The 26,671-nt window shown below is 40.0% G+C and overlaps 1 protein-coding gene across 4 annotated transcripts in view; it reads right to left on the reverse strand.

Annotated features, from left to right (window-relative positions):
* Positions 1 to 5,277: 5,277 nt before the first annotated feature.
* Positions 5,278 to 26,671, reverse strand: part of PPP1R9A (protein phosphatase 1 regulatory subunit 9A) — a 311,948-nt gene continuing 290,554 nt past the window's right edge. The window contains exons 13-16 of one of the 4 annotated variants that reach the window (XM_065883481.1): positions 9,078 to 9,197; positions 8,109 to 8,132; positions 6,850 to 7,032; positions 5,278 to 5,487 (exon numbers count right to left, since the gene is read on the reverse strand). In XM_065883481.1, coding sequence (XP_065739553.1) covers positions 5,278 to 5,487; positions 6,850 to 7,032; positions 8,109 to 8,132; positions 9,078 to 9,197 — 537 coding nt within the window. Of the gene's footprint in view, positions 5,488 to 6,849; positions 7,033 to 8,108; positions 8,133 to 9,077; positions 9,198 to 11,204; positions 11,404 to 26,671 lie in introns of all 4 variants that reach the window. The other 3 variants (XM_065883479.1, XM_065883482.1, XM_065883480.1) reach the window with 3 other exon arrangements.

The following is a 26,671-nucleotide window of genomic DNA, read 5'->3' on the forward strand; positions in this document are numbered from 1 at the left end:
ATAGAAGTGTACACCTTCCAACAACACACTCGCGCTCCTATCCACTTGTGTTATATTTGGTGATGAGCTAACTGTGGCATCACTCCACAGAAGATGGCGGAGGACCACAAATAAATGGTCCTGTGATAGCAACGCTGCCATCGGAGAGCCAGTAGTTAGTGACTTATGCATCACAGCGACCAAATATGTAATTTCAGAGCGTGAGCGAACGTACAAGAACACAGTGCAATTTTTAGCCAAGGAAACTGCGATCTGCAGCTGAAAATCCCCAAAGCTGTATAAACTTCTGAGCTTCAACTCAGCAATGTGCAATCTTGACATCAGAGCATTAACCAAACGTGTGAGGAAATTTCATCCTGCTAAAATACCAAGTATCTAATAAACCAATTTTACCAAAATATATAAACATGTAGAAGGATAAGTGCATTTAATAGAAATACATTAAAAAAATCTCTTAAAATCTCATGAGCCATTCAGTGTACACACACAAAAAAAGTGGCAATAAGGCTATGATACTGCTCAGGGTCCTATCTGACATTACCAAGTTCCATATGCAATATATATTTTGATGCCATGTGATTGCAGTATGTGCATGTATGTATGGTGGGAGATATATTCACACGTATGTAGTTCTGTACGTCTACACAAATGGCATGCACATTCTTGAGACGTTGCCTCTTGTTCTCTTATTCTTTACCTCATTCATTCTCGCGTCCCTAGCGATTTGGGGGGGGGGCTGGGGGGAGGGGCAAGGATTGGAAATCATCATGTTTCTTTCTTTCCCCACTCTGCAGGTCCGGAAGCGGGTCACGCGCCATGCTTGGTCCACCCACTCACACGTGTGAGCCTTCCAGTAACCACCATTCCCTCAGTGCATCCACACAGACACGCGCACACACAAGCACGTGAGGACCCTCTGTTTTGCATAAGGTAGAGCCTGATGTTTTCATTTTCCAGGGGAAGTTGCTTCTGTAGGCTTTTTCTTTGCCCTTTGATTTCTAGATCGGGTCTATTCTATGCCGCTACTTTAAATACTACTGCTGTACTGTCTGGTGTTATTTTTTTCCCCCAGTGTTTTGGACCAAGACTAAGTTTCCTGAGACTTTAAATGCCTAAGACAAATATAAACAAGATCTGCCTGCATACACAGGCTGTTCTTCAGGAGTGAATTTCTGAAGCACGTTCGTATTTCTTACAACGCTGCTTCTTTTTGAGAACTTACTTCCCACCCCTATCATCATAACGAAAGCAATTCTAGTAGAAAATATGGACATTTTATTTCTGGACTTCTTCCTTAAATGCTTAGCTTCATAAAGTGTGCAGGTAGATCCTTGATTAAAGGTAAATTGGAAAAAGGTATTTTAAAAACTGGGCTTTTCTTTTTACCTTTTCATGCAGAAAGCACTAAGGACTTGGCATTAAGCAGGTGACTTGAACCCTAGTGACTGCCGTCCACCAAGTTGAAATGCCCCTCATCTGCAGCTCTATTGGGACAGTAAATTTACTCAAATGGAAGTTGGTAATTCTGAAATATCTCCATGTAATGAAGGGGCTACATCACATCCCAAGCATAGACATTCGATTTAGAATTGCTGGGATACCTCCTTTTGAAACTTCTTGAATAGTATGGCCAAACACTGGTTCTCCTCTCTTGCAGCTTGGTCTGTATAAACTTTAACACTTACAAATGAGTTAGAATAGCCATATAAATGTGAGTTTTCATTTACCTTTTACGATATAATTTTAAAGCACACATTTCCTATTACATACACAAAGAACCTAGCCGAGAATTCTTTGTCTTCAGCAGAAACCATAAAGGCTAATTAAAGTGCTAGATCAAACAACCTGGCTTGGGCCTGTAGCTTGGGCCTGGGATATCTCAAGATTTCAGGGTAGCGATGACTACAGGATAAAACAAGGGTTCATTTGGTTCCTCTCTTGGCCTCTTGCCCCTCTGTTTCCAACGACAACAAAGAAGCACAAGGTAGTTTTCCCATTTCACGCCCCGTTTAGAAGCGGAGGCACCCCTATCACACTGCAGTCATGAACTGTTTGTTTGGGTTAAAATGCTTACGGGATGTTGAGGGTGGGAAATCCATGTCAACCCCAGCTAAAGGAGGATAGTATAGAGTAGCTTTACTGTCATGAAATTAATGCTGGACTTCAGCCGTGTGTTAGAATGGGCAAAATTAGATTTCTACCCTAACTTATCACTCTGCAGTGAACTTCTGATTCAGGCAAAGAAAGAAGGAGAAAACTACTACATAACCTGTGAGTTACTTTAAGGGAGACAGTCTTTAAATAAAGTAATCTAAGTCCTTTAGTGGAACACCCTGCCCCAGACACCCAGCTCGTACAATGCTCTCTGTCTACCGCTTGGCCTCACCACAATCTCCTGTCCCCCAAAGCACTACCTGCACCCCCAAAACACTTTTGGCTTTTGTTAGAGTCATACTGAGCTGTTGTTTAAGGAATATAATTCCCAGTAACCAGATATTCCCTTTTTGTTCATTTTCTGATAAATAAAAAAACTACAAAGCCTGTAACGTTCATGAAGCAACGATTCTGGGCTAAACTGTAAGGATACGGAAAACCACTAGCGTTAAAGTTAGGATTGTGTAAGACACTGGAACCTCAATTAGGCATCATGCACCAGAGTCAATAAAGGAAGTAACAGGAAAACAAAATGTTCACAAGATCTGAGGTCCTTCACCTTGTTTTCATATCCTTTTATCAATATGTTTACGCTTTATCCTTTGTTGGACAATCAAATCAATTTCAGCAGTTTTAATTAGTAATGTTAAAATAACTCATTAAGACCTAAAATTACTATAATTTAACTTAAAAAATCAAAACTGTTACACTACAACCTAAATGATTTGAGGAATAAGACTTTGATGTATAATATTGTCAGTTGGTTGTTGATCTAAACATTGGAAGTGTACAAATAAAGTTAAAATAAAGAACAATACTTCTAAGACATCTAAAAATGCAATATAATAGATCATAAATTATGTGCAGAGACTGAGACTTATACACATTTCCAGTATATACTTCCATTTTCAAATATTACCAAAGTGTAAACATAACTTAACATAAATCATCCTTCTATTTCCACTCTTAAAATGAATACAGAGAAACTTCCAGTACGATCCAGATCACTTTTTTCCCCCAAAGATAAGCGAAAATGGCAAAAAGTTACAATAGCAAGCAGTAGCATTACCGGATTTTGACTAATTTAGTCTTTTAGTATTGAAAAGATTTGCTGAATTTTGTAGTTCATTGATAGTGGTTCCTGGTTTCCCATGGTATTAATAAATAGCAAAGCACCACCTATCTCAAAATATTAATAGAGATTCTAGTATGGAGTTTCATTATCATACCCCAAATGACGATAGAAAAAAACAGGTAGTGACTTTGATAATTGTAAAACACAATGTTACTTTATGCCAGTGTTTCTGAGGAGCAAATGAATGATCTATACCTAGTGACAAGGGAACTGAAGCTTAACAGACAACACTGTCACTGAATAGGAAACAAGCCTTAGGGAAGAACAAGATTATAAATTTCTAGTTTAGACAATTTCAGATTTTGGATATTCAGACAAGCAAAAAAAAAAAAAAAAAATCACAATGCTTCAAAACAGGAGACGGAGCTATATGGGAAGAAGCCCCTTTACGTTATCTGTTACTTGTAACCTTCAAAAGCCCTCCCCTAAGCTCTGCGTATAGAGCATTTCCAGTGGAAGACAAGGACAGAGACCACCCCCCCCCCACCCCCCAAAAAACAAAGTAAAGGAAGTAAAATACTTGTCCAAGGATTGGTCTGGCCTCAACTCTTATTTTGAAACTCGTCCTCTGGAAAGTGGATGACCTCATTTTTACAGCCAAGGCAGCAAAGAGAACCAGATGCATGAGCATAAAAAGCAAAACAACAACATCAATGACAAAAAAAAATCCATCGTTTGAAATTTCTCAAGATGAGTTTATTTTCTCCTCCTTCTGCCCCACTCTCCTGCACTTGCATTAGTTTGATGAAACACTGAAATCCTTAATACTGGCTTTAAAATAGTATAACCGCCTGCACTGCCAGCCTGCATCATGTGTACCGTCTTAAATAAACTTTAACTGTGAAGTGGAGATCTCCAAAGAATGAAAGAGAATGGCTCAGAAAAACCATTCAAAACATCTCTAAAATATAACTGACAGCTCTTCTTTATGGGAACATTCTGTGTGCTCAATAAAATTGCTTCTCTGGTCCAATGTTAGTCAAATCTAACTTTTCTCTAACTGGTATTTCTATTTTTCTTAAAAGTCTAACTGAGCCCACTTGGGAAATCTTGAGTAGAAAATATGTGATGAGTTCCTGATTGTGTCATAGTCAGGCTGAAGACCAGCCAGAATGTTCCCCAGGAAGAGGAAACCTGAAAACGTTGGTTTCCTTAAAAATCAATTTTCTGTTCAATTTGTTGGGGAGAAAAGGAACCGTGTTGTGTGTGTCGGTGCTGCTGAAATACTGAACACGCAGCAGTAGCAAAGTAAACAACAGATCCCAATATCCCATGGCTGCACTAATGTCTGAATTTTTCTTTGCTTGGCTAAATCTGGAGGATAAATGTTACCGTCAGAACCCCAAGGTAACGCCCACATCCGCATTCTTAAGGCTTTTGCTTCCTTCTGGGGTTAACAGATAAGTGTAATTCTTTTCTCTCTTCCCAGTGCCCAGCGGGCAGCACAGTTTGCTTGCTTTTTGCCACAGTAGGCAAAGAGCACCCACATTTCCACAGCGGGGTTGTCTCAGTGTCCAGGCACAGAAATGAGGGGGAACCCTTCCCATGCAACCGGGATAGATTCTGCAGCCCAGATCTCATGGCAGAGCGGTGTTCTCGGCCATGCAGATATGTGCCGTTGCTCAGTTTCAGGATCGCATATTGAAAATGCATGGCATTCCATGGACAGCGCCACGGTGTGTCATGCTCTTGTCGAGCAGGATCACGCTGGTTCTCCAAGTGACACCACCCACCCAACACAAGGAAGAGAGAAACACTGCTACTTTGCACCTCTCACAAATGAGATCCTTGGTTTGTTGCTAAACCAAAGGTGGCTTGGGATGATTTCAGTAGGTTAAGAGCGAGTGTACTCTATTAATGCAGAAAATGCAGTTATTGAACACACAGTTCCCCAGTCTGCCTAGAGCACATTACCCCTGTCATCAGTTTCTTCTTCATCCTCCGGGGGAGAGCAGGGCAGGGAAGAGGTGGAAACTTCTCCGTGTGTGTCACTGCTCACCAGCACCCTCTGTGGCAGCTGCCATCTTCTCTGTCTTTTTAGACTTCCTCTGCATTTGCTCTTGTTCCTTCCTCCTCAGCTTTTCTCTTTGTTTTTCTATTTTCTCTTGGGCCTTCCGAGCCTTCTCTAGAGACACTTTCATTTCTTTGAGTTTTTTTTTGACCACTGCTCGGTCCTGGGATGATGTCATTCCAAGAGCCTAAGAAGGAAACACATAAACAAACTGAATTTGAAAACCAATGACTTCTCTGCTTATGATGAGGTTGATATCACAAGATGTTCAAACTCAAGAACTAATGTAAACATAATCAAAGAGGTAGAAAGAGCTGATTACCTTTGCCAAAAATCTACATACTGTGGGGCTGAGCTTTATTTGTTCTTTTATACTTTGAAGTCCCTAGCACAGTACCTCCTAAACCTCAGCAAGTAAATGCTTTCTGAACTGGTAATTAATGGGTCAGTGAATGGAAAAAGGGCACAATTCTGCTTCTCCAACCTTTGGGCTGTAGACATTTACAGCCAAAAGTATTGCTAAACTCACTGATATTTTCAAAAGATAGGAGTGGGCACCTGCTGCCACGGAGGGTTCCAAGAAGGGCAGGAGGAATCGAAGTGGCTTCCTTTCTGCCAATGTATTCATTTACAATGGAGACCAAAAACGTCTCTGGGACCAGAATGCTCATGTCAGCATGATTAGCCATTCTCTCCCTCTAGGCAGACCTATAAAGGAAGCCTGATCATAAATGAGGCTGCTTGATGAGCTTGGAATTCAGAATAAGGGGAGTTGGTTACGTACTTTAAATGTTTCATGACCTTCAGAATCAACAGCGGGATGCATCCATCTCCCCAACAGGGACAGCCTTGTCAATGGGCCTTCATATTCACAGGCTATTGATTGATCTCTAACCTTTTCAAGACTGTCAAGAGCTACTCATCTGCCCGTCAGCCCAGCAGGGGGCCGAGGTTGGGGGTGGCAGGCTGGCTGTGAGCTCCTTTTGCCCTTTTTCCACAGGGGTAGGTGCCACCTCAGGCTCTAAAGGAGATGGACTGGACAGGTGAAAATGAGAGTGCCAGGGCAGGGGAGGGAAGACACGGCCTGCACTTGGTGGGGGAAGAAAGTTCTGGGGAGAACACAGTCCCATTTTTTGAGTGGTATGCAGGGAAGAGGGAGGGTGGGGGGAGCAATGAGTTAAAAAAAGGGAAGATTCATGGACCTGGGTTTTAACTCTAACGTTATGGGAGAGTCCACATCGGCCATTATTAAAACTCATACTACACAGGAAGTAAGTAGAGTTAATACATGGACCATGTGTTGCTTGGTGGAAGCAATGGAGTGAGCCTCTAGCTCTCCTGCTCCACAGCCTACTGTTTGATTCAGAACCCGACGACTTTCCGAAACTTCCTTTACCACTCAGAAATCATTCAAGGTCCTTTCTGCTAACTGTTGAGTGAGAAGTACCTCTCAGATACGCGGGATGCTCTCATCTAACGGAAACATTTTAGGCGCTCTGTGTAATACAAATTACACTTGGTAACCTAACACAAACATATAATTCTTTACCTTAAGTTTATTTCCATCCAGCTGCAGGAGCTGCTCTCCAGTGATGTTTTGGGCACTGAATTCAGAGACATACTGCTCCAGATTTAGGCTCATCAGCCAGTGAGAAACCTGCTGCACGCTCCATTCGTGAACGGCCCGACTCAGACACTGACTGTGTTTGGGAGACTGTCCGTCATCAAGAATCTGAGGTAGGAATGTTACGCAGGGTTGTTAAAGGACCAAGAAGCTGTAGCTCAGTATGGCATGTGATGCTATCAAAAGCCATTTCTTGCCTACTAGAGCCACACTTGTTTTTAAACCATAAAGTAAACGAATGGTTCTAGCTGTATGTGTAACATACACAAAGTTATTAACTCTACATTTTGTTTAGGTATTTGGAAATTTAAAAATTCCCCCAAACAAAGCATTTTAATGTAGGAAGTTTAAAACTGAAGAATACACTCCAGTGTTGCAAGTTTTTACATTAAAACACTATGGAAAGATTATCAGATGCAGAAAACGAATACATCATTAATCTCTACATGTAATGCATCACTGCACTGATCCTCTGCTAAGACATCAGAGATATGTAAAGATACATTTAAAAATACTGAGGTATATCTTTTACTTAGAAGGGGAGAACATTAAGTCCTCAAACATACTTAGGGGAAATTTCACAGCCATTATTTCACTTGAGCAGCAAGCAAACCTATGAGGAAGGTAGGACAGGTAATTTCCATAATTACTTTTAATAAACGAGGCAAGTGAGGCCCAGAAAGTCTCCAGATCTGTCCAGTATCACACAGCTAGTGAGTGGTGGAGCTCAGCATTTACTGGTTTATTCCAAATCCCAGGCTCTGTCCAATGCAGGACGTTGCTATGAATAGTGCAAAGGGCAGCTGGGTTCCCAGAACCACTAAGCTGAGAGGAGATGAAGGCAATGATAAATCTGGGAGGAGAGACAGGCGTCACCTCAGTGACCATGCAGGGAACACAGAGGAGGGGATGGGGAAGCTGAGATGAAGGCAAAGGAGGTGAAACACAATGGGCTGTGTCAGGGTAATGGTGATGGGAGGCACAGCAAGGGAATCTGGAGATCCTCTTGAATGTCTTTTCAACTAAGATATAGACAAGGGCAGAGAGTGAAACTATTTAACACGAGGAAACCCTCCACTACAGAGGAAAGTTTCTTGTCTTGTTTGATTTTAAATCATTTGCAAAGAAAAGAAGTGTCAGACAATACCATGTAAGCCACCAAACACAGCCCACTGAGAGCTCACCTCGTCATCTATCATATCCAGGCTCTGAGTGAGAGAGCAGCAAAGGAACCAAAAAGAAAAGTGTTACAGGAACAGGAGACACACACGTACAGTACAAAGTTTTAATACAATTAAAATCACGCCAAGCCTGAAGAATATAGGCAGAAGAATTTAAGGGAAAAAAAAAGTTTTACAAAGCAAAAATCACATTAGAAAGAAATAACTAAGAGCAAATATTTTGGGTGAATATATCTTTACTTACAGCGTTTCTCCCCAGCCCCACCCCCGCCCCCAGTACTGGTATTTCTTCCTTCTACTTATCTCTTGGAGCACTAAGTCAATCACCAGTGTAATCTCCTGCCCTCCTCTACACATTATATCTCCTGAGAATCCATTGCAATGCACACTTGACCCCGGCTTCTAAGTGGTTCTCCCCCAGTTTTCCTTCCTTATCGCAAGTGCACCTCTCCCCTGCGGTGATTCTCAATCAGGGGCCACTCCCCACTCAAGAGGGAACATCAGGGATGGTGAAAAAGGTGAGGGAGGAGGGGGATGGATCGTCTGTAAACTCCCTCGAGATTTTTTTTTTTGCCGCACCTCGCAGCTTGCAGGATCTTAGTTCCCCAGCCAGGGATCGAACCCGGGTCCCCCTGCAGTGGAAGCACGGAGTCCTAAAGACTGGGCCTCCAGGGAATTCCCTCCCTTGGGATTTCTGGGCCGTTCCCTCTTGCTGCTCTCCAGTGCCCAGCCTCCCATTCCCAACCCTCTGTTGATAGTCATCCCATTTATATCAAAGAAAGGCTGAGGAGGTCCCTGGACAGCTTAAAGGGGCTCAGAGATAGTACTCTGCATCCATGTTGAGACAGAGAGGGAGCGAAATCATGAGGACTGATATGCAAAATCTGCCTAAAAACATTTTCCCCAGTGATAGTTCATCGGTAAAATGTATGATCTGAGAAAGCAGCTCTGTCGTCAGTGCCATGCACGTACCTCATCTGATGAGAGCACCAAGGACTGAGAGAGCCCAGGTGTTTTGGGTTCTGCTCCCAGGCCGCTCAGGTCTGCTGAACTGGTACTGCTGGGGCTGAAGTCGTCACTGAAGGTAAAATTCTGAAAAAACAAATAAAGCTCACTGTTAAAATGAGCATAGTGAGTGAACCAGAGGTAGGTATGTTTGCAAGTTCTGGAAAGGTTCTTTTTAAGTAATCTTAGAAGAGATTCATATTGGGTTTGGTGACCTTCATCCGGCAGTGGTTGAGAACACTGTGCCTTCTGCGCTGGATAGGGAATTCTGGGTGCTTTCTCCATCACATGAAAGGATAGATATCTTAGAGAAATGATTCTTCAACGTCTCTTCAAGGGTACAGCATTCATTATCCTCTGCAACTGCTCAGAGGGGTAATATTAATAAGCCTATATTCTTTGACCCCAATCGTGATAAGTAACAGTGTAAGTAAAAATACAAGATGGTGTGGTGAGCCTGAGTTATTAGGAACAGATGGCAATCCATATTAGAAAGGTAGCTTGAGCACCCCCTGGGAAGGATCACTTGCTGTTGGCCGTGATAAATACTGTGAGAGATGGCAGATCCTCTCCTGGACGTAACCTTCAAGATGATGAGTTCTGGGGTAGGTCACAGTCTGCCATTACACTAGTAGTCACATGCTAAAAATACAACTCTTGCCCAGCACCAACGGAGTACCAAAGAGGCTGCAGCACGGACAGAAACACATTTCCAAATAACCACCTGGGGGTTGGGGAGGTTGAGGGTGTGTATGTAAAACTTCCCCAGAATTTCATTAAAATGTTCAGTGGATATTAAAGTTAAATAAATTCACAATGACTACATAGCTGCATTTGTAAAAACATTTTAAACCAAATCTGGTGTCTCTCCAGTGCAAGATAATGGTAGAATCTATTCAAACAACATTTAGATTTCTCAGATCCAAGACTGAAAATGTTTCAAGACCAAAGTGGCCTTCTGCTTCCAGAACTTCTTTTGCTAATAATTCTAGAAGGACTGGCTTTCCTGGAACTCTAAGTACCTGAACAACACCATCTTGTTTCCTATTCCCCTTCCTTAGGAACTGGACTGTTAGTTTTCCATTAGGTTCCCTTGCACTGGGTTTAGCTGGTTGTCAAGAATAAATACCATGCCAGAGGCTAGAGAATTCAGTACCAAACAAACGCCAAGTTTGCCAAAACTTCAGAAAAGGAGACGAAATCAGAGCACAAGGAGCTAGGCTAGTAAAACATTTAAGCAGGTGAGCATTTAACACAGCGCATTACCATTTGACATTGTCATTGGAGATATGACCCCAAATTCTGTCAAAACCTTATGAGCTGTTGACCTCAAGAAAAGAATTAAATTCAAGTTAACATTAATCACAGATTTCTGTTTGAGAGAGAAAAGTGAACACTGATAAAGGGAGACCAAACAACATGTGAAAGTTAGCCACCGTATGTGTTTCAATAAAATGTTAGGTAAGGTTTGCAGCGCCATGCTGGAAATAACCATCGTGCATTTAAAAACAAATAAGCATATAATTCCTCATTCTGCTAAAGTTAAAAAACTTTGGTGATAGAATTGTTACAGTTTATCAACATGGAAGTTTGATTTAAAAGAAGAAATAAGGGTGCTATGTCAGCATTGGTCTGTTTGAAAGAGTTTCATTTAGATATATTGAACACATATTCAGTCCCAAATTTATTTGTTTTCCAGTAAATCTTGAAGAGCACAGCAAAAATAGTTTTGTAATGTAATTTAAAGTGGAATACCTGGTAAACAGATCTATCATACTTGTTCCATGATTCAAATGCATCTTTCCCAGCATGGCTTGACTGTCAAACTGAGATTAACTAGAAGTATGTGAAAAGACAGGCAAATCAAAGATTAACGTACAATCTAGAATGGAACAGTATTAAAGAAGGTGATGGTTAGATGAGGCTTTCTTCCTCCCCCACGCAAGAAATACCATGCATTGTTTACTGCAGTGTTATCACATTGGTTTCTCGGATCCAGAGTATACACACAAGTTGAGAATGCTTTCCAAAGATCGAAGAGGAGGAAGGATTGGGGGTTTTCTTGTTTGCTTTTTAAATCCATGTGTTTTCTACCTTAGACCCCTTTTTATCTGAAATTAGAGTTTCAGGAGAAGGCTGAAGGGGACTTGCAGATGCAGGCAGGTTCCTGAAGGAATAGGATCCTTTCCGGCTTTCGTTAAACCACGAGAAAGGCAGGCCCGCTGATGGCGTGGAGGCCTGAGCAGTGGAGGACAGCTTCGGTTTCCAGTGTTCCAGCCTGCCGCTGAAGATCCTGGGTTATGAAAAGAACGGGTATGTTAGACAAAGAAAAGGCAGATGTAAAACTTATTGAAATGAATTCTGAAGGGACTCTGAATATAGTTTGAAGTCATAGTTTGAGAAATTATTCTACACAACGGATAGAGTAAAAATGTTGCCCTTTTGACTAGAACGTTAATCTTAATAGTTATCTTTTTTTTGTTAATTTTAATTTTTCTTTTCTTTTGGACCACACCACGCAGCACGCGGAACTTCCCTGACCAGGGATCGAACCTGCGCCACCTGCAGTGGAAGCGCAGAATCTTAGCCACTAGACCACTAGGGAAGTCCAATAGTTATCTTTTTTTTGCATCTAATTGGATTCTATAACAATGATCAATATTTTGTTATCATTATTGCCACGATGAATTTTATGAAATGTGCCTAATACATGTATGTGGATAAATTAGTATCAGGCATGGTCTTTTAGGAATTGCTATTAAGTTAATCATCACAGCATTCCCTTTATTTGGGTCACATAACAGTGCCTCACACTAGTGACATGAGCTCATAACCAGCATTCTACCCTGGCCTCCTCTGAGCACAGGTTCTCAAGAGCCTGAGACTTTAGAAAATGATATATTTAAATACTTGGAAATTTCTGGGTTCATGACACTTTAAGCAGAACACACACACCTTATTGGTTTTTCATCATCATCTTAGTGCCTTATCACAGGAGGAACATCAGACCCAAGGTCCTAAAACAGTACACACTTCCTGTGTACATGGCCTTGGTCCTTCTCTCAGAGTCTATTTCCTCATCCATAAAAGGTGGATATTTTATATATATCATATGTGGTTGTTAAGAATTAAATTAGATAAGTGTGAAAGTGCTTTGAAAATGTAAAGGTATAAAGGTCTATGCTTATTTACTACTTAAAGGACTCAAAGGCATTTGAAAAACACAGTTTGAAAACAGACTTTTGGGACTTCCCTGGTGGTGCAGTGGTTAAGAATCTACCTGCCAATGCAGGGGACACGGGTGTGAGCCCTGGTCCGGGAAGATCCCATGCACCGCAGAGCAACTAAGCCTATGAGCCACAACTACGGAGTCTGCAAGCCACAACTACTGAGCCCGAGTGCCACAATTACTGAAGCCTATGCGCCTAGAGCCCATGCTCCACAAGAAGAGAAGCCACTGGAAGAGTATCCCCACTCGCCGCAACTAGAAAAAGCCCGTGCGCAGCAACGAAGACCCAACGCAGCCAAAAATAAATAAATTAATTTAAAAAAAAAGAAAGAAAGAAACCAGACTTTTTTTTCTTAATGCAGTTACCTGCATATTTATATTTACCTTTTGGTTAAAAAAAATTATCAGGAGCTGAGGCAGGAATGGGCAGTAGTTTCTATGCACTTGGAAGAAGTCACCCTCAATATGTCCAAGTGATCTCTGGTATAATGTCTATTATTTGTTAGCTGTTGATGTCATGACAACAAAGAGATTCCCCTTCAATTAAAAGTGCCTCAACAGCATGGCTTACGGACAACTTTTGTCCCAGATGTATACTGAATTTCAACCGTCTCACATCTCATTTCTCATTACTTTGAAATATTTCAAATTTATATAGGTAATACAACTCCTAACAATTTCTGTTCCATTTCCAAAGATTATTGTGAGAATCAAATGGGACAATTAATGTAAAAGCATCTTGTAAACTGTAAAGCAATATATGTATAAGGGGATTATGAGAACGATAACTAAAGAGAATGCAGAAGTCAGCGAAGTTTTGGTAGCATACTGAAACCACAGGTTGGGTCGGTTAAAGTGTTTCTCACACTAAAGATTCCAGAAGATCTGATGATTTTAATGGTGTATTTATTTAAAAAAACAAAACAAACCCAAAGGGGTCTTCAAGGATAATAAAGAACAACCAGAGATGTGTCAACCTTCAATTTTATCCTGACGTTGAAACTAAAAAAAATTTGTATCCTTAAATCCACTTACTATCAAAATATGGGGGGATGTGGGTTTACAATAACTGAACTTAAGTAAGCATGCTAGCAGGGGCAGATTGGTCTTCTGTAAGAAGCACTTTTTATTCCTGGGTCTTGGACCAGTGCTGTGGTCCCCAAATAAGTCTGATAAGGATCATCTGAAGTAGCTATTCAAATACAGATTCTTGGGTACCTGGACTTACCAAGTTAGAATCTGGGGGAGAGGGAGGAGTTGACCTGGAATCTATATTTTTTAATAATACATGTCTGATCTCACTCTTAAAGTTTTTAATAACTGTATTTATTAATATTATCCTGAATATAAATGTGAGGTTTCTGGAGCAGAAACAGGTTATTATTTACTTACAAAAGTTATTGCACTGGTTTCCCATGCCCTAATTTCCTCTTTCCAGGCTGCCACAATGGGAACAAGTTGTCATCGTATACTTGGTCTACATTATAGGTGAGGAATCTAAAAAATATGAATCTGGATGATTATATAGGAGAGGGACAGCTGTCTGCCTTCTCTCCTCTGAGAGAGGGAGAGATGTCTTATCTCCTTAATGTAAACAGTTCAACTTGAGAAGGATCTTGGGTTCTTATGCTTTGGAAAGTAATATATGTCAGAGTAATATATATAAGTAATATATGTCAGACTAGTGTCTCCAGCTTTACAGCCCCGGGAACGTCTCCATAGAGTTGGGTCTCAGCCCCCTCTCCATATCCCCACTTCTGGAAAATGTAATCACATACCTCTGGGGAGGTAAATCTCTCTGCAGGTAAATCTATCTATCTAGTCATACTTTAACTTCTCAGGCTTATCATTTAGCTCAGGTCCCACATTCCAGTAAAAGTGCTCACAAAGCTCTGACTGGGCAGAAACATAAAAATATTTCCCCTGTAGCCCCACACTCTTATAATTGGGGATATTTGAGATTAATTGGACCTGATGATTATTTTCCTCCTCTTTGGTTATAAATTTCTGAATCAATTAATCAAAGTAACATGGGAATTTTTTAAAGAGTTCCATCCATAATTCAAATAAGACATGGTAGTGCTTAAATATATGGATACTGTTTTAAAGGTTATAAACAGGCCATAATGAATGACAGCATGAGTATCTTGTCTTACTCCCAAGTGAAGTGCCTTTGTGGCAATGCTTTTAAAACCACCACCACTACCACATTAAAAAAAATTTTTTTTAACATCTTTATTGGAGTATAATTGCTTTACATTGTTGTGTTAGTTGCTGCTGTATAACAAAGTGAATCAGCTACACGTATACATATATCCCCGTATCTCCTCCCTCTTGCGTCTCCCTCCTACCCTCCCTATCGCACCCCTCTAGATGGTCACAAAGCACTGAGCTGATCTCCCTGTGCTATGCGGCTGCTTGCCACTAGCTATCTATTTTACATTTGGTAGTGTATATATGTCCATGCCACTCTCTCACTTCATCCCAGCTTACCCTTCCCCCCTCCCTGTGTCCTCAAGTCCATTCTCTACATCTGCGTCTTTACTCCTGTCCTGCCCCTAGGTTCTTAGAACCATTAAAAAAATTTTTTTTAGATTCCATATATATGTGTTAGCATACAGTATTTGTTTTTCTCTTTCTGACTTACTCTGTATGACAGACTCTAGGTCCATCCACCTCACTACAAATAACTCAATTTCGTTTCTTTTTATGGCTGAGTAATATTCCATTGTATATATGTGCCACATCTTTATCCATTGATCTGTCGATGGACACTTAGGTTGCTTCCATGTGTGGCTATTGTAAATAGAGCTGCAATGAACATTTTGGTACATGACTCTTTTTGAATTATGGTTTTCTATGGGTATATGCTCAGTAGTGGGATTGCTGGGTCCTATGGTAGTTCTATTTGTAGTTTTTTAAGGAACCTCCACACTGTTCTCCATAGTGGCTGTATCAATTTACATTCCCACCAACAGTGCAAGAGGGTTCCCTTTTCTCCACACCCTCTCCAGCATTTGTTGTTTCTAGATTTTTTGATGGTGGCCATTCTGACCAGTGTGAGGTGATACCTCACTGCAGTTTTGATTTGCATTTCTCTAATGATTAGTGATGTTGAGCATCCTTTCATGTGTTTATTGGCAATCTGTGTATCTTCTTTGGAGAAATGCCTGTTTAGGTCTTCTGCCCATTTATGGATTGGGTTGTTTGTATTTTTGATATTGAGCTGCATGTATATTTTGTAGATTAATCCTTTGTCAGTTGCTTCATTTGCAAATATTTTCTCCCATTCTGAGGGTTGTCTTTTGGTCTTGTTTATGGTTTCCTTTGCTGTGCAAAAGCTTTGTACTTTCATTAGGTCCCATTTGATTTATTTTTGTTTTTATTTCCACTTCTCTAGGAGGTGGGTCAAAAAGGATCTTGCTGTGATTTATGTCATAGAGTGTTCTGCCTATGTTTTCCTCTAAGAGTTTTATAGTGTCTGGCCTTACATTTAGGTCTTTAATCCATTTGGAGTTTATTTTTGTGTATGGTGTTACGGAGTGTTCTAATTTCATTCTTTTACCTGTAGCTGTCCAGTTTTCCCAGCACCACTTATTGAAGAGGCTGTCTTTTCTCCATTGTATATTCTTGTCTCCTTTATCAAAGATAAGGTGACCATATGTGCATAGATTTATCTCTGGGCTTTCTATCCTGTTCCATTGATCTATGTTTCTGTTTTTGTGCCAGTACCATACTGTGTTGATTACTGCACCTTTGTAGTATAGCCTGAAGTCAGGGAGTCTCATTCCTCCAGCTCCGTTTTTCTTCCTCAAGATGGCTATGGCTATTCGGGGTCTTTTGTGTTTCCATACCAATTGTGAAATTTTTGATTCTAGTTCTGTGAAAAATGCCCTTGGTAGTTTGATAGGGATTGCATTAAGTCTGTAGATTGCTTTGGGTAGTATAGTCATTTTCATGATGTTGATTCTTCCAATCCAAGAACATGGTATACTTCTCCATCTGTTTGTATCATCTTTAATTTCTTTCCTCAGGGTCTTATAGTTTTCTGTGTACAGGTCTTTTGTCTCCTTAGGTAGGTTTATTCCTAGGTATTTTATTCTTTATGTTGCAATGGTGAATAGGAGTGTTTCCTTAATCTCTCTTTCAGATTTTTCATCATTAGTGCATAGGAATGCAAGAGATTTCTGTGAATTAATTCTGTATCCTGCTACTTTACCAAATTCATTGATTAGCTCCAGTAGTTTTCTGGTAGCATCTTTAGGATTCTCTATGTATAGTATCATGTCACCCGCAAACAGTGACAGTTTTACTTCTTCTTTTCCGATTTGGATTCCTTTTATTTCTTTTTCATCTCTGACTGCTGTGGCTATAACTTCCAAAACTATGTTGAATAATAGTGGTGAGAGTGGGCAACCTTGTCTTGTTCCTGATCTTAGTGGAAATGGTCTCAGTTTTTCACCACTGAGAACGACGTAGGCTGTGGGTTTGTCATATATGGCCTTTATTATGTTGAGGTTAAGTTCCCTCTATGCCTACTTTCTGGAGGGTTTTTAATCATAAATCAGTGTTGAATTTTGTTGAAAGCTTTTTCTGCATTGAGATGATCATATGGTTTTTCTCCTTCACTTTGTTAATATGGTGTATCACATTGATCAATTTGCGTATATTAAACAATCCTTGCGTTTCTGGGATAAACCCCACTTGCTCATGGTGTATGATCCTTTGAATGTGCTGCTGGATTCAGTTTGCTAGTATTCTGTTGAGGATTTTTGCACCGATGTTCATCAGTGATACTGTCCTGTAGTAGTTTACTTTTTTGTAACATCGTTGTCTGGTTTTGGTACCAGGCTGATGGTGGCCTCACAGAATGAGTTTGGGAGTGTTCCTCCCTCTGGTATATTTTGGAAGAGCTTGAGAAGGATAGGTGTTAGCTCTTCTCTAAATGTTTGATAGAATTCACCTGTGAATCCATCTAGTCCTGGGCTTTTGTTTGTTGGAAGATTTTTAATCACAGTTTCAATTTCAGTGCTTGTGATTGGTCTGTTTATATTTTCTATTTCTTCCTGGTTCAGTCTTGGAAGGTCGTGCTTTTCTAAGAATTTGTCCATTTCTTCCAGGTTGTCCATTTTTTGGCATAGAGTTGCTTGTAGTAATCTCTCATGAACCTTTGTATTTCTGCAGTGTCAGCTGTTACTTCTCCTTTTTCATTTCTAATTCTGTTGATTTGAGTCTTTTCCCTTTTTTTCTTGATGAGTCTGGCTAATGGTTTATCATTTTGTTTATCTTCTCAAAGAACCAGCTTTTAGTTTTATTGATCTTTGCTATCGTTTCCTTCATTTCTTTTTCATTTACTTCTGATCTGATCTTTAGGATTTCTTTCCTTCTGCTAACTTTGGGGTATTTTTGTTTTTCTTCCTCTATTTGCTTAGGTGTAAGGTTAGGTTGTTCATTTGAGATTTTCCTTGTTTCTTGAGGTAGGATTGTATTGCTATAAATTTCCCTGTTAGAACTGCTTTTGCTGCATCCCATAGGTTTTGGGCTGTTGTGTTTTCATTGTCATTTGTCTCTAGGTATTTTTTGATTTCCTCTTTGATTTCTTCAGTGATATCTTGGTTATTTAGTAGCATATTGTTTAGCCTCCACGTGTTTGTATTTTTTACAGTTTTTTTTCTGTAATTGATATCTAGTCTTATAGCATTGTGGTGGGAAAAGATACTTGATATGATTTCAATTTTCTTAAATTAACCAAGGCTTGATTTGTGACCCAAGATATGATCTATCCTGGAGAATGTTCCATGAGCACTTAAGAAAATGTATTCTGTTGTTTTTGGATGGAATGTCCTATAAATATCAATTAAGCCCATCTTGTTTAATGTATCATTTAAAGCTTGTGTTTCCTTATTTATTTTCATTTTGGTTGATCTGTCCATGGGTGAAAGTGGGGTGTTAAAGTCCCCTACTCTTACACTGTTACTGTCAATTTCCCCTTTTATGGTTGTTAGCATTTGCCTTATGTATTGAGGTGCTCCTATGTTGGGTGCATTAATATTTACAATTGTTATACCTTCTTCTTGGACTGATCCCTTGATCATTATGTAGTGTCCTTCTTTGTCTCTTGTAATAGTCTTTATTTTAAAGTCTACTTTGTCTGATACGAGAATTGCTACTCCAGCTTTCTTTTGATTTCCATTTGCATGGAGTATCTCTTTCCATCTCCTCACTCCTCTTCTGTATGTGCCCCTAGGTCTGAGGTGGGTCTCTTGTAGACAGCATATATATGTGTCTTGTTTTTGTATCCATTCAGCTAGTCTATGTCTTCTCGTTGGAGCATTTAATCTATTTGCGTTTAAGGTAATTATAGATATGTACGTTCCTATTACCATTTTCTTAATTGTTCTGGGTTTGTTACTGTAGGTCTTTTCCTTCTCTTGTGTTTCCTGCCTAGAGAAGTTCCTTTAGCATTTGTTGTCAAGCTTGTTTGGTGGTGCTGAATTCTCTTAGCTTTTGCATGTATGTAAAGGTTTTAATTTCTCCGTCAAATCTGAAAGAGATCCTTGCTGGGTAGAGTAATCTTGGTTGTAGGTTTTCCCTTTCATCACTTTAAATATGTCCTGCCACTCCCTTCTGGCTTGCAGAGTTTCTGCTGAAAGATCAGCTTTTAACCTTGTGGGGATCCCCTTGTATGTTATTTGTTGCTTTTCCCTTGCTGCTTTTAGTATCTTTTCTTTGTACTTAATTTTTGATAGTTTGATTAATATGTGTCTTGGCATGTTTCTCCTCAGATTTATCCTGTATGGGACTCTCTGTGCTTCCTGGACATGACTGACTACTTCCTTTCCCATATTAGGGAGGTTTTCAACTATAATCTCTTCACATATTTTCTCAGTCCCTTTCTTTTACTCTTCTTCTTCTGGGACCCCTATAATTCGAATGTTGGTTTGTTTAATGTTGTCCCAGAGGTCTCTGAGACTGTCCTCAATTCTTTCCATTCTTTTTTCTTTATTCTGCTCTGCAGTAGTTATTTAATACACTATTTTATCTTCCAGGTCACTTAACTGTTCTTCTGCATCAGTTATTCTGCTATTGATTCCTTCTAAAGAATTTTTAATTTCATTTATAGTGTTGTTTATCATTGTTTGTTTGCTCTTTAGTTCTTCTAGCTCCTTGTTAAACGTTTCTTGTATTTTTCCAGTTCTCTTTCCAAGATTTTGGATCATCTTTACTATCATTAGTCTGAATTCTTTTTCAGGTAGACTGCTTATTTCCTCTTCACTTGTTAGGTGTGGTGGGTTTTTACCTTGCTCCTTCATCTGCTGCGTGTTTCTCTGTCTTCTCGTTTTCCTTAACTTACTGTGTTTGGGGTCTCCCTTTCGCCAGCTGCAGGTTCGTAGTTCCCACTGTTTTTGGTGTCTTCCCCCAGTGGGTAAGGTTGGTTCAGTGGGTTGTGTAGGCTTCCTGGCGGAGGGGACTGGCGCCTGTGTTCTGGTGGATGAGGCTGGAGCTTGTCTTTCTGATGGGCAGGACCACATCCAGTGGTGTGTTTTGGGGTATCTATGAACTTAGTATGATTTTAGGCAGCCTCTCTGCTATTGGGTGGGGTTGTGTTCCTGTCTTGCTAGTTGTTTGGCATGGGGTGTCCAGCACTGGAGCTTGCTGGTCATTGAGTGGAGCTGGGTCTTAGTGTTGAGACAGAGATCTCTGGGAGAGCTCTTGCTGATTGATATTACGTGGGGCCGGGAAGTCTGTGGTGGTCCCATCTCCTGAACTTGGCTCTCCCACCTCAGAGGCTCAGGCCTGACAGCCAGCTGGAGCAGCAAGACCCTGTCAGCCACACGGCCAAACTTTAAGCTTGATTTATTTGTTTAATTTGAGTGCCCATCCTTGACTCTGTTCCCATATGGAATGGATCTTGATCTTATATATCCTTTTCTTAATCCTCCTTGGAACCAGGAAAAAGAGAGTAATGTATCACCTCATTTCCAGCATAGAGTTCACTGTCCACTACCACTTTTAATAGGTAGGAAATAAGAATATTGTTGCCAAATTGTTGTCATTCTAATGCCCTATTTGAAAAGGACTTTTGGTAGTTCATATCCTGGCCAGGTAACGTTTCAAAGAAAATCTGCAGACCATGTCTCATTAAACCCTTTCATAAAATTCTCACTGCCAGGGAAATACTCAAGAGTAAAAATTCCATGTGGACTTGTACATCCAGCACTAAAGACGGGTCCAAAGGCCAATGTGATGAATGAGATCATAGAAGCTCAGCCTTGGATAATATCCAGAGGCTTTCTGCTCTAGCTTTCCACACCACGATAACGGAGGAACAAAGGAATAGTCACATAGAAAGCAAAGAAAGCCCACTTCTAAGGAGACAACCACTGTCCTCACAGCTGCAAACCACTAGATCCTGGGATATTTTGAAGACTATTTTCGAGGTCTGGCAGTGCCCCTGCTGGGGCTGTATCCTGTCCCCCTCATTTCTTTGTGTATCCTTGACTCTAAAACTCCCTGAGCTGATGGAACCTCTGTGTGGTTCCTAGTATCCTTCAAAAAACTGAACAGTGATATGCTTCCATTTGCTTGGACCTAGAGTATAGAATATTCATTTAAAAGAGCAAACTCTTCACTACTTTAAAATTATAGACCTATCAGCTCACCAGCTTTCTAAAATAAATGCCAATTTCCTTTTGGATATACAACTCTCAGGCCTACAAAAGGAGCAGAAAGGGTTTGGTAACAGTTATTCTACTATTGACCACTCTTATAGTCTGTTTCACTTTGTGGAGAAATCTGTTAAGAATAACATAAAATTCTTCCTTCCCTCCCTCCCTTCTTAACTTTTTTGACTCTGAGGGCAGGTTATGGGCCAAGGGACATAAACTCCATACAGATCCTTAATAATTCCCTTGAAAAATCAAGATTGGTAGAAATGAATACTTAATAGATCTGAAAATAATTTCTAGAGGATCAAAACAGGTTATGTGTTCTATACTTGCTTCATTTTCTTTTTTAGCTTATACACTAATGACTTACTATCATTTTTGGAAAAAATAGATTCACAAATCACTGCTATATCCCTGATTGTTTTATTGTTAGGAACTGGGAGAAAGCATGTCTTCAAATTAAGTCTCTATAATCCGAAAATGCCATATGCTGGGGGTGTGAGGTGGGGAGAGTAACTGCCTCCTGGCATTTAAATGGTTTATAATTAACAACTCTATAAACAATTAACTCATTTATATATCTTGAAACCAGTTTACCCTGGTGCTAGCACCCCAAAATTAAGTTGCTCAGGTAAACATTCCATGGTGATTTTTTTTTTTTTGGTTTGTTTTAATTTTGAATACAATTAAGTATTCAGAGTCTAATTGGATGTCATCAAAATATAATTAGGAGTTCAGGAACTTCCAGAACAGAAAAAGTATAAACAGAATATAGAATTCAAGCAGGTAGTAAAGGAGGTTAATTGAAGAGAGTTAGGTGCAACCAGAGGAAGGATTGCAGACCTCCATTTACTCAAATCAGATGAAGTAATTCTGCAAGGTTCTAACATCCACCAAGGACACGGAGGTTGTAAAGCCAGCCCCTTCTGAAGGGGACTGAGAGACCTGAACAGGTAACAGCTATAACAAGCAGGTATCCATCTGCAGCCAGGCCGACAACCTTGAAATATCCTTCTTCTGGATCCTGAGTTATGGTCTAAATATCTGATCAATAACTAACAGTCCATTTGAGGTGGTCAGCGTAGAGTGCTTTACCTTAACTTATGATGGGGTTCAGGACACGCTACCCCCAAATAGGGCACACCTTGGCATAGTGAATATTTTAAGCTATGAATATTTTAAGGAATTTGAGAAATGGCAGGTGCAGGAAGGGCTCTCTGACCTTCCCCATCTCCCCTGAACCAGGTCATAAGACCCTCATGTAAGAGAGGTGCCCTCCCTATACCCAGAGGAAAGGAGCATCCTTAATTCCATAGATGGATAGACGCGAAGAGGAACCTGAGCAAATGAATGAACAGGCCTGGTTAAGTTTCCCCAGTTTACTACCCTTAGGCTCATACCTTTCTGTCCTATCACACTTCCCCACAACTTTCCATGCTTCATCAAACCTACGATAAAAATTCTCCAGGCGTAACTCCTTCTTTGGGTCTTTATTTCCTAAGGAAGGCTCCTGTGTCTCATAAAACTTACATTAAATATATTTGTATGCTTTTCCCTTGTTAATCTGTCTTCTGTCAGTCTAATTTACAGGACTTCAGTTGAAGAACCTAGGAGTGTAGAGGGAAAAATATATTTTTTTCCTCCCGTACACTCACTTGAGATGGAGAAACTGTTCCCTTAATGAGTCTCCCCCATACTGGGAAGATATAAAATGAAACAGCAAGATGATCATGTGAATAAAATCCGTATTATCAAAACAAAAATATTAGTTTAGGAATAATAAATATACTGGTTAGTTTTAAAGAAAATTTATATTATTAGAAACTGAGAAAGAAACTTGTCTATTGAGTCTACCTTAATATATTTAACTGATTTCAGATTTAACTAATTAGGTGTAAAACTACCACACTGATAAAGAGTATTGGGGGGCTTCCCTGGTGGCGCAGTGGTTGAGAGTCCGCCTGCCGATGCAGGGGACACGGGTTCGTGCCCCAGTCCGGGAAGATCCCACATGCCACGAAGCGGCTGGGCTCGTGAGCCATGGCCGCTGAGCCTGCGCATCCGGAGTCTGTGCTCCGCAACGGGAGAAGCCACAACAGTGAGAGGCCTGCGTACCACAAAAAAAAAAAAAAAAAAAAAAAAAAAGAGTATTGGGATGTTTAAAGTCACTGTAGTTATGTTAATTTAGTAGATTTTCAAGAGTTTTTTTAAGTAGGAAAAGTGTTGATTTGTTAGGAATGTAAGTCTGTCAGGTTTTAGGCACTGGAAATTACTTAAAAGGAAAACTAAATAGATTAAATTTATAAATGCAGCTAAAAACAGGACAGACAATTATGGGGGAACAGGTCTACTCTCCTGAGGCTAAGCTAATATTGTTCGAAGGTTTTCACAAAAGTGAAACCTTTTTTATTTCATATAAAATTTTACTCGATGTGTAAAACGAAATGACGGGATTTCTAAGTTGAGCTAAACTCAAAAAAAGCTAGGTTTTAAAATTGGAGACTTTAACAAATTACTCTTAATTTATAACCCAAATAATCCTCTTTATAAGAACAAAGCTACTACCTTTGGGCATTAAAAATATCAAGTGAAGGGGAGAGCCCACGTGAGCTACATGGCCAAGGTTAAGTTCTCCAGTGGTGAGTTTTTGCCATCACTGTTCCTGGCCACCAGTGTCTTGGTAATGTGCACTCTAAAACTTTTCAGGCTCAAATTATTCTGCCATTTTCTAATGGCCATTCTCCACCGGCATTTATAGCTACATTTTTGTTTCTTGTTTTTTAAAATGTTTTTTTTGAAGGAAAAAGCTGGCTCCTCTCTGGGGTGCCTCTGTGGACCGGGTTTAGGCAGAGAAAGGGGTTTCTCTCTCTGCGTACATGTGTTTATCCCACTCCTCAGCTCTTCTGAAAGGGTGTGTTTCAACTCCAGCTCAGGAGCAGAGGCTTGGCCCTTGCTCAGCAACAGGGCAGAGCTGCCCTGCAGATACTTGTCATGCAGTATAATCTCAAACTCACTGTAGTACCATGATTTATCTAAAGTTTCTTTGAGAGAAACGGCATCTATGAAGGATTGCCTGAACTATAATCCACATAGTCCATTTATTCGTCAAGATATTACCAAAGTCACCCCTGCATGAATGAGACTGCCAGAAAAATATGTCCAGAAAATATTTAGTTTTATATCCCTGCAATAAGAATTACTTTAAGCGTTAATAGTGATGATAGCCATTTATATTTATTAAGGACTTAAAATGTGCTTAAATGTGATCTCAATCCCCTTAATGACCTGAAGAGGTAAATATATGTTTCCATCTTATTGATGAGAAAACTGAGGTACAGAGAGGTTAAGTAACTTGCTCAAGAGGACAAGTGGCAGAGCTGCGATTTGAACTCGGGCTCTTAATCGCCTTGACATTATGCTCTTGGCTTTTACTGGAGGTCACTGTTATATTTACTATGAAAGTACTGCTGAAGATGTTCTAAGTACCAACCTTATTTTTTGCTTTATCTTGTTTTACCCTATCTGATTTACTTTTAAAATAAATTATACTGTTGTACCATATATATTTTTGTATATAAACAAATAATATTTGGAACAAAGAGGAGTACATACAGATAAAAAAAGAATGAACAAACAAATGAATACATGCTAATTTACAGACCAACAAAATAAAGAGTCAGAAATCAAAAGAGTATGTTTTTCATAGAATCATATAGATCAACACTGTCCAATAGAAATATAATATGAACCACATAAGTCAACTAAAATTTTCTAGTGGCCACATGGAAAAAAAGAGGTAAAATTAATTTTTATAATATATTTTATCTCACCCAAAATATTCAAAATATTATTTCAACATGTAATCAGTATTATAAAATTATTAAGATACCAAGACACGTCACATTCTATTTTTTTCCATGCGAAGTCTTTGAAATCGAGCATGCTTTTTCTCCTACAACACATCTCGATATAGACAAGCTACATTTCAAGTGCTCAAGGGCCACATCTGACTAGAGATTACCATGCTGGATAGTGCAGGCAGAGATGGATAGGGAGTTACAGACCATGTAGTTTTAGTTGACCACACTTATTTTTTGGTAGGAAACCAAAGTCCAAGGAATTCAGACTTACCTATGGCAAAGTCAGGACGAATAACTGGATTCCAGCTCAGTGTTTTCTCCACTGTTCACACTTCTAAGGTGAAAGCGGATTTGCTTCCACAGAGGAGCGCCATCTCCCTTCCCCATAATTTCCCCATGTGCCACCCTCTAGCCTTGCTTTGAGATACACATATCTGCTCACAGGGCTTTCCATTCAGTGACTAAACTGGGAGCTTCTCCTACAGAGCTCCAAAAATAGACACTCCACTGACACCAGTGGCTCCTTACTCTAAGGAGAGTATTTTATCTCACTCTTTGGTATGTACTTTAAGGGATGAACAAGCTCTGACGATTAAGTGTTTCCTGCTTTTGTTATCTGCTATGTTATCTGGTTAAATCAGAAAGTTCACTGAGCACGTGTTTGAAAAGGACAGAACCAAACCATATATGTCTGTAGGGTTTACTTCTTCTTATTTTAACCTCATCTACTTGTTTCATGTTGGTCATGTATTTGAATCACTTTGTCTCCACAAGGAATACAGTAAATTCTTTACTCTTTGGGAAGGGAAAAACTAAAACCAAGACCACATTTAGAGAATGTCTGGCCTCTTTCAAGTCCGGTAGCCTTAGGTTATCACTGATTGAATGACCTGATCAGGTTTTTACAATCTATAAGAACTGGATGAAAAGCCTAAAAGATAAGATTATTAACTCAATTTGTGAATCATTCCCTCCTTTTTCTGAGGAAACCTCACAGGAGTGATGAGTTTACCCCCGGTTCTTCTCCACAACTGCAGTGGGACCCTGCAGCTGATGGTGCTTGCCACCCACCTACCTTCAGGGGCCCTGTGAAACCAATTCAACTGCATTATGCTCCTACTGGGCAGTAACTGTACTTCCTGGAATATGTTCTGAATAAGGTTCTGGCCCATTATTCATCTACATAGGAGAATGGAGGCTGTCATTAGATTTGATTACTGTTAACCAATTACTGTGATACCTCAAAAATTTATTTTTTTGAAACTGAAAAAATCCTTCTTCTTCCCTGCCCTACTGTTTCAGTTACATGAATTCCTTTCAGTCCTGTCAACCTTCTACTGTAATTACAAATAATTATGAAACTAGGATTCTAACTGAAAACTACTTTGTAATGTTGTACACGTGAATTGTTTGTGACTACTGATGCAGAGAGACTGCAGAGTTAATGTTTTAAAATGTAGCTGACTAGGCAGCCTAGCTGGCTGCTGCTTCAAAAGCTGGTATCGGCTGCGGTTCAGCAGCAGGATGATGACCACCCACCCTGGATTATGGTGGTTTTGCCTGGAGTAAGGTGAGTATTTGCCAGGAGAGTCAACACCTGCTTGACTTTCACCTGCAATTTACACAAGGGCGTGAGAACTCTCTGGCTCCTACGACGCAATTCAGTCAAAGCTTCTCCCCTCCACTCTGTTGGATGCCTGCGCTTATGTCCCATTGAGGGTGGGGCCCCAAAGGTGAGAGGTAGTGGCTGCCTCAGGAGCCCAGGGACCGAAGGGAGCACAGTGTCACTTCAGAAGTGTTCAA

The sequence above is a fragment of the Phocoena phocoena genome, chromosome 9 (assembly GCF_963924675.1).
Source record: "Phocoena phocoena chromosome 9, mPhoPho1.1, whole genome shotgun sequence".
NCBI classification, from domain to species: Eukaryota; Metazoa; Chordata; class Mammalia; order Artiodactyla; family Phocoenidae; genus Phocoena; species Phocoena phocoena.